The 7,966-nt window shown below is 40.8% G+C and overlaps 1 protein-coding gene across 2 annotated transcripts; it reads left to right on the forward strand.

Moving 5' to 3' along the window:
• The first annotated feature begins 683 nt into the window (after positions 1 to 683).
• On the forward strand, positions 684 to 3,707 carry LOC104818248 (transcription factor bHLH79). 2 transcript variants are annotated; one of them, XM_010547744.2, is made up of 6 exons: positions 684 to 1,181; positions 2,153 to 2,353; positions 2,681 to 2,746; positions 2,847 to 2,915; positions 2,998 to 3,075; positions 3,454 to 3,707. In XM_010547744.2, exons 1-6 carry the CDS (start codon positions 894 to 896, stop codon positions 3,571 to 3,573), a joined length of 822 nt encoding a protein of 273 aa, XP_010546046.1. In that variant the 5' UTR covers positions 684 to 893; the 3' UTR covers positions 3,574 to 3,707. The 2 variants fall into 2 exon arrangements, with proteins under 2 accessions (XP_010546046.1, XP_010546047.1); XM_010547745.1 differs by having other exon boundaries at positions 2,998 to 3,123; positions 3,454 to 3,534.
• Positions 3,708 to 7,966: the final 4,259 nt, after the last annotated feature.

Here is a 7,966-nt window from a genome sequence, read left to right on the forward strand (position 1 = left end):
ACATACACATATATAAATATATATACACGTATATATATATGTATATATATTTGTGTAGATGTTAGTGTATATATATATATATGTATATGTTTTATTTTATATATATAGAGATATATTTTTATATAGGAGTATATATATTTATATTTGTATTTGTATATAGATATAAATATATATGTAGGAGTATATATATATTTTTTAAATAGGAGTATATAGATTTTTATATAGGAGTATATATATATATATATATATTTCAAATTTTTTCATGTGGCACGCTGACATGGCAAAATTTTCCATGTGGCATACCATATCAGACGCCATGTAGCATGCTATGTCATCAGTTAATAGACATTTAACACCCAATTCGGATTGTGTAGAAAATTACAGTTAAATTGGATAGTTCGTGTATCAATTTGGCATATTTGATAATTTGGTATAGTTTTTTGTCAAATTAAAATTTCGTATAGGAAAAAGTCACATTTTAAATTTTAAACAGTACGGGTAGGGAAATGTTATTGTCCCTAAAGAATAATATTTTTTTGTTTTTGTAACAATTATTATTATTATTATTATCATCATCATCATCATCATCATCAAATTTTTGAATTTTTATATGTAGCGGTAATTTTATCTTCCAACAGTAAAAACAGGAAACATCTAAAAAGCTTCTCGTGCGCTGTGTTTTTCTCTCTCTATCTCCGCAGTCTTTCAGTCTTTGTTTCTCTCTCCCACCTCAATGCATACACTCCTCCATTGACGCGACAAATCTTGCGACCTCGCAAAGCTCAAATCTTTCGTTTCCCGTTCTCGCAAGTTCCTCGCTTCTCGGATCCGTGTCCTGAATCCTGATCAGCCCCTTTTTTTTTTGGATGAACCCTAGCCTCATATCGTAGGAAATGGATCCTCCACTTGTGAACGAATCTTCCTTCTCCGCTGCAAATCCTTCGTCTTACACCCTCTCTGAGATTTGGCCTTTCCCTGCCAACGACAGCCTCCGTTCTGGGCTCCGTTTGTCGGTCAATTCCGACGGGTTAGCTGAGTTTTCAGGCAACAAGGGCATATCGGCCGAGGAATCTACGGTGACGGAGCACAGCGGAGGCTGCGGAGGGAGAAAGAGAAAGGATTTGAGCTGCGAGGACGAATCTTCCAAGATGGTCTCTTCGAGCAGCCGGGGTAATCGATTGGTAAGTTTACTCTTGGGTTTCTGATTGGAATCTGATCGATTTTTACAGTGTCTTCGCCTAGGAGATGTTAGATTCTCTGTGTCTTTTTGAGCATTTGTTCCAATTGTAGTGTTTGAACCCGACATAGTGATCTCGTATCTGACTCTGAGACTGCTTCTTTGCTAACTAGGGTTCGATTTGGTTAACCGAAATGTTTTACAAGTAAATCCGGATCAGATTTTGCTGGTTCCGCTCTTTACTATCAGGGTTTGGACACCGGGTTTGACTCCAGGTCCTCAGTCCTCGGAAGATCCGAAACAGAACTGATTAGTCAAAGCATAGTTTTTGTATCAGGATTGGTTATGTTGCTGACTTAGAAGTGATGATCTGAAGCTAGGTTTTTTGTTGTTAGTTGACTTTGACTCGGTTTGAGCTTTGAACCCCTCAATCTGGAAAGCGACCGTGGGTGAATGTGTCGGAGCTCATCTGTGTTCTTATCACTTTTGATAAACAATTGTTGTTATATTTCTCGGGTATATGCTGAGTGGAGTTTATTTTGCAGGATTTCTTATGCGTAGCTTCTGATCATTGCCCTTAATTGTTTCTCTTGTTGACTAACTTTTTGAGCTTGACTGGTCGTTTAATGTATGGAAAGTGGTGGGCTATGAGATAAACCGCGAGAGATTGTCTGGTTAAGCTCGGCCCGCATTGATTTTCTTTGAGAAATGGGCATTGTGAATCCAATTGTAAATCATGCCCTCAAACCAAAGCTATATGTGTTTTGCTTCCTATTTTCTTTATTATTTGTCTCTCCCTTTGTTCATCTGTCATTCCTTTTCCAGATCTTGACGGTGCATGTATATATTTTTAGATTTGCATGATGTGTAACATTTTGTCCAAAACTAGCTCAGCTTCTGTTCGGTGTATTTTATATTGCATTTCCATCTGTGTTGTGTGTGCTTAGCATTCAATGAGATATTGCTGTTGAGCAGAATGAATTGAGCGAGAAAAAAAGGAAAATTTCGGGGTCTGAAAGTGAAAATGGGGATGATGCAAGACCTGAAGGCGAGACAAGTTCTGGCGGTGGAAGCAAAGCTATGGAACAAAAGGGGAAACCTGAGCCACCAAAGGATTACATCCATGTGAGAGCGAGAAGAGGGCAAGCTACTGACAGGCACAGCCTAGCAGAGCGAGTAATTATCTTGCAAATCTTCTTGCGTTTATATTTTCTTCATACAATGACAAACTGCGATGATATCATGATTGCATCTTTTATGATGGTAACTTCATGGGCGACTCTTTTTCTCTTAAGCAATTTTCTCCTACTGACGTTAATTGCCTTTGCTTTGTAACGTAATGCATTTGAAATTGTTAAGAACAACGTAAAATCAGGATAGTGTTTGATACAGCTAGTCAGGTGTGCTTGTTCTCATTCTAGTACACTCATCCATTGAGTGGCAAAATGATCTCGTTGACCTGTCTCATTCTGAAATGATTCACTAACCCCACAACTTTTGCAGGCTAGAAGAGAGAAGATCAGTGAGAGGATGAAGGTTCTTCAAGATCTAATCCCGGGGTGTAACAAGGTACCTGATATTTCTTCTTGTCTTACACTTCAAACTTACCATAGGTGATATTCTCTACACTGCAATATTTGATTATGATATAATATTTCATATGCTTCAGATTATCGGTAAAGCTCTTGTGCTTGATGAGATTATCAATTACATTCAGTCGTTACAACGGCAAGTTGAGGTACGGTCAGGATATCTGTATCTTTGTTTCTTTCTGGTAAAGGATGCTATATTTATGTCTATAACAACACCCTGGGCTGCAGTTTCTCTCAATGAAGCTAGAAGTCGTCAACTCGGGTATGGGCGTCGGTCCGACTGTTGGAGTTTTTCCTTCTGGAGGCGTAAGTCCCAAATCTGGGCATTTTTTACTCATCAAGTGAACTTTCAGAGTAATTTGATGCTTTCTCTGAATCATGGAAATTCAGTGTTCTATTAACAGTTTCTCTTCTTCAATCATTGTGGGCTCTGTTTTTGCCATTTCTATCCACAACCATTTCATCATCTCTTTCCATTCACCCTTGTTTGATTGAACATGAAGTCGATTCTTGCATTTCTTTCCGTAGTATCCTTCATGGATTTCCTTTCCTGGCCATTGGATGAAAAGATCCATTTTTTTTAAAATCATTTTCACATACATATAAACCAAAGACCGAGTTTTTTGTTTCCTCTTTCTCGGCAATTTCTTAACTTCCTACGACTCGGGTGTTGTGTTTTTACAGATTGGCGCTCACCCGCTCGACGTTCAGAGGACTGTATTTGACCAACGAGAAGCCGAGGAAGGACGAGGGCCTCAGCCAGAGTGGCTGCAGATGCAGGCTGATGATGGGAACTTTGAATAATCTTTTTCTTATGTTTATGTAATTAGCAATTTTAGGCAATAGAGGGACTTAACCCTTGATTCTTTTCCTTGTATTATTTCCACTATCTGACCAAACTAAAATCATCACAGTGTTGTGCCACCAGGTATCTTCTACTGAGAATTTCACCTCATTTAGTGTAGGAATTGCCAAAATGATTTTAAATGTCATTTTTTAAAAAAAACCAACATCATTTCATATTCTTATATCTTTCCAAAACTACCCTTCATTTTTTATTTAATATTTTTATTTTTTAAAAATATTTCAACCCTCTCTCCCTCTTTCCAGTTCTCTCTCTATCCCCATATGTCTAACAAACTACATTGTTTTTTCTTGCCCATTCTGATCTTCAAGTTCTTTTCATTTCCAATCTATTTTTCAACTAATTTGTTATAAAAAAACAATATTAAGTTTGGACATTTCATCGATTACACACAAATCTTAATAATAGGTACATATTGTTTCAAAAATTCGTTATTAAATTTGGATTTGTGATTTGTTGTTTTGTTATCTTTCTATTTAATCTAGATGATACAGATGAAGCAAATATGATATATGCATCAGCAATACCATGATTCACGTTATTCTAACTGGTCGAAATCGTTAAATACGTGAAATTCGTCAAAATGAGAAAATTCGGAAAACTGGTCATACATACGTGTCAGAATGATCAAACTGGTCGTACTTCTAACTAGTCATACTTTTTAAATTGGTTAAACTGGTTATACTCGCAAAATTGGTAACGTTGGTCATAATCATCAAAGTGGTCAAACTGATCATACCCATTAAATTTATGATATGATATGATTATTACTATGTTAACACTTTTAAAACGATGGATTATGCGATTTCGAACAGGTCTGATCGTCTGACCAATGTATGACCGTCTGACCATATGACCGTCTGACCATTTGAGTACGAAAAAGAAATGTCTAAATTAAATTTAAACTATTTAAAAAGTTGTATAGAGGTTATAAAAATACTACTACATCGTTTTTGAGTTCAAATTTCACATGAAAAAAAAATCTTCTAACATAAGTCAATTGTATCCAATGTGTTACACAAACACTACTAGTACTTTAGGTCTTCTTTGAAAATAGTTATATTGACATACAAAAAAGGTGTTCAATCCGTATTGCTATAACCAATTTCAACTTGAGAAATCTATCATATGGTATGATTAGTACGATGTTAGCACTTTTAAAACGATGAATCGTACAAAACGATGAATCGTATGGAGTCCACCATAGGGTTCTGCCATAGCCGGGCGTCTCGCACGCCCGTCAAGTCCATGACGTTGGTCGTCGTGTCGCACACGACTATATCACAAACACAATCATGCTGCACTCGTCGCACGAGTGAGCTACAAACATGGCAATCAACGTGCATATCTTCCCAATACAATCACCGTATCGCGGTATTCGGCCCCGACCGAGATACCGATTAACGCTATGCAAACTACCCAGAATAATCACACAACGAGTCACTCTCATCGTTGGATCACACATCTCACCGCGTGTAACTAATCAAAGATTCGCCGAAGGGTGGATTTGTATCCTGGGTCGATCGATCCTTGTGTCTCTATTCCTTTTCCAGGATCATTCGGTCTATTTTCATCGTAATTCAGGTCTAGACCGGTCGGTCCACGTCTTCTGGTTCATTCCGAGTCATTTTCCTCTTATTCTAGCCTAGGTCGGTCGGTCCAGGATCTGGACCGGTCGGTCTATGTGTTCCGTGCCATTCTGAGACCTCTCGGTCTGATTTTTGGTCTGGACCGGTCGGTCCGGGTCCAGATTGGTCGGTCTAGAGACTGGGCGAAGAACAGATCGCGATTTCGCGATTTCCAGATTTTTGTCCAACTTCAATCGACCATATCTCACTCGTTTCTCCACCAAATTACGTGTCGTTTGTTGCTAAATATTCATTGAAACGTCCTCTATCTAATCCAATCAATAAGCCATCGAAATAACACAATCACACACTCAGAACGAGCTCACACAGATGGAACTCGAGCCACTCACCTCTGTTTCAGCTCAGATCTGGTTTTGATCGGATTTGTTGCCGTTTTCCGGTCTGTTGCTCGCCGAAACCCTCTTCTAAACACTCTAGGGATGTCCCCCTTGGAGTTCCCGAGCTCTCCTTGCTCTGGTTCCCCCTGTTTCTCGCCCTTCTCTCTTTCTCCTCTCTCTCTATTTTTCTGCAATCTGTTCAAAAATGGTGAAGTCCCTGACTTGGGAGAGGTTTATGCTGCGAGAGGGAGGTCGAATGGGCTCAAGCCCAGGCCCAAGATCGAGCCTGCATCGCCCTGAACGGATTGGTCGGTGACTTGACGCCGGTGGGCCCCTGAAACGCAGAGAAATACACATCCCAAGGTAGAAAGTTGGCCAGTTGCGTTCGCTGTTCTCCAGACCGGACGGTCTGGACCAGATTTCTGGGTTTTCTTCGCGTGTTCAGTCTGTTCGGTCCGATCCTCGGTCCGCCTCTGGACCGGTCGATCCACATCCTAGACCGCTCGGTCTGGGCAAATTCCTCAATATTTCTCCGTCTTTTCTCGTCTCTTCGTACGTGGTGTTTTCTCGTTCCTTTTTCCCTTATTATATATTCCCGTTTTGATGATAACGCGATGTTTCTATTTAATTATTTATTCTCGAAAATAATTAAATATTCGAATCGGGTTTCGGGGTATTACAGCCAAAATTTCTCTGAGGATTTTTATGGAACACTTTCCATGTATTCTCAATGTGACACCCGTAACCCGTCTCCCGCTCACGAGTTGTGCCACATGGACGCTCAACCATATAATAAAATAGCGGGAATTTAAAAACATTTTATTTTATTACACATGCAGCGGAAAACAAGTATCTGTTTACAAACCCACGTACAGTAGTATACACACCAACATAAAGACGGTAACTATAATATAATACAAAGTCAAGTCACCGCCCGTGCGAACCAACATAAGTCCAAAGAAAGAAAAGTACATGATCCAGATAAACTCCTCACGCGTCACCAGTACCCTCGTCCTGCTGCTGCCAATACTGCTCCGTGCCTGAAACGTTGCATAACAACGTCCATAAGCTACGTGCTTAGTGAGTACTTCGGGTTAGACCCGAAGATCATACTCAAATTGCAAATGGCCAAACACAAGCAATATTATACACACACTAGATATAAGTATATACATATATACACACTTCATGCCAGGAAAACACAGTTCACTCAATCGCACAATTAATTCACTTTTCACACACACTCAGTCCGCATGATGTATCATCGGACATAACCGTCAAATCATCTCTATGTGCATCGCACACATAGGATACCGCAAGGATCTGGTCTCACCAGTCCAGGACATATGTACACGAGTCATAACTCGACCCATCGGGTCTCTCAGTAATAACCGTACCGTCAAATCATCTCCACGTGTGCATCACACACGTGGGTAAGGACGCTCCATGTGCAACGCACATCCCCCGCTCTCCTCGGCAATCGCCGGAACAATAAAATACGTCATCCAATCCCTACTCCATAAAACATAATACATCAACCATCCCCTCTGACATCGATGTCACCTCTCGATGCCAGAGCGCCAGGTGCCTCCTCCAGGCCACCACCGACTATGTCGAGCGAAGTCAGTACACAACTGACAACCTCTCGCCGGCCGTCCGCCACGGAGAAACTCATTGGACCCGAGCTCAGGTCTTTCTGAGTTCCTTCGCATAACCTCGTCGGGAGAATCGCTCAATCCCGAGTCACGGGTAAATGTATTGCCAGTCTCTGCCGGGAGAATCACTCAATCCCGATCCCGTTCCATAGCTAGTGGAACGTTGGCGCGGTTACAGTGTAACCGTAGGATTTCCTCAACCCCGTGATAGCCGAATCACTCAAAACTATCACGTGTATCATCGGCTCCAAGCTCTGCCCGTGGGCAACCAATCACAATCATGTCTCCTCAATATGAAACCCGACCCGGGTCGGAGATCATAAAGAGGAGATCCCAACAATGCAACCATCGGGATATCACCTCAAACCCGCTACAATCACACGCTCAACCATATCCCGGCCCTCCGGAATAAGGTCTCACGCCATGCCAACGACCCGATTCCCCAATCACATGCATTCATATATTATTATACTTCAATCGGATATACACACGTCTTTACTTGACATTTTGGTGATCTCGTTCCTTTACATTCATTTTATTCTTTTTATCCTCCGATCCGATCAAATTGGGTCCGACCATTCCGGATTACCAATTCAGCTCGTTCCGAAGGTTTTACTTACCGTAAGTCGGTTTCATTCAAGTTTCATAAGGTTCGGGTAGGGAACGGGTCAAGATTGATTGGGTACAGGGGTCGGTTGCGTCGGATCTCGC

The sequence above is a fragment of the Tarenaya hassleriana genome, unplaced genomic scaffold, assembly GCF_000463585.1.
Source record: "Tarenaya hassleriana unplaced genomic scaffold, ASM46358v1 Cleome29, whole genome shotgun sequence".
Lineage (NCBI taxonomy): Eukaryota > Viridiplantae > Streptophyta > Magnoliopsida > Brassicales > Cleomaceae > Tarenaya > Tarenaya hassleriana.

Coding starts and splice junctions, on each gene's coding strand:
- LOC104818248 (XM_010547744.2), top strand. CDS start 894: ATGGATCCTCCACTTGTGAACGAATCTTCCTTCTCCGCTGCAAATCCT. Junction 1,182..2,152: donor GCAGCCGGGGTAATCGATTG/GTAAGTTTACTC, acceptor GCTGTTGAGCAG/AATGAATTGAGCGAGAAAAA. Junction 2,747..2,846: donor TAATCCCGGGGTGTAACAAG/GTACCTGATATT, acceptor CATATGCTTCAG/ATTATCGGTAAAGCTCTTGT.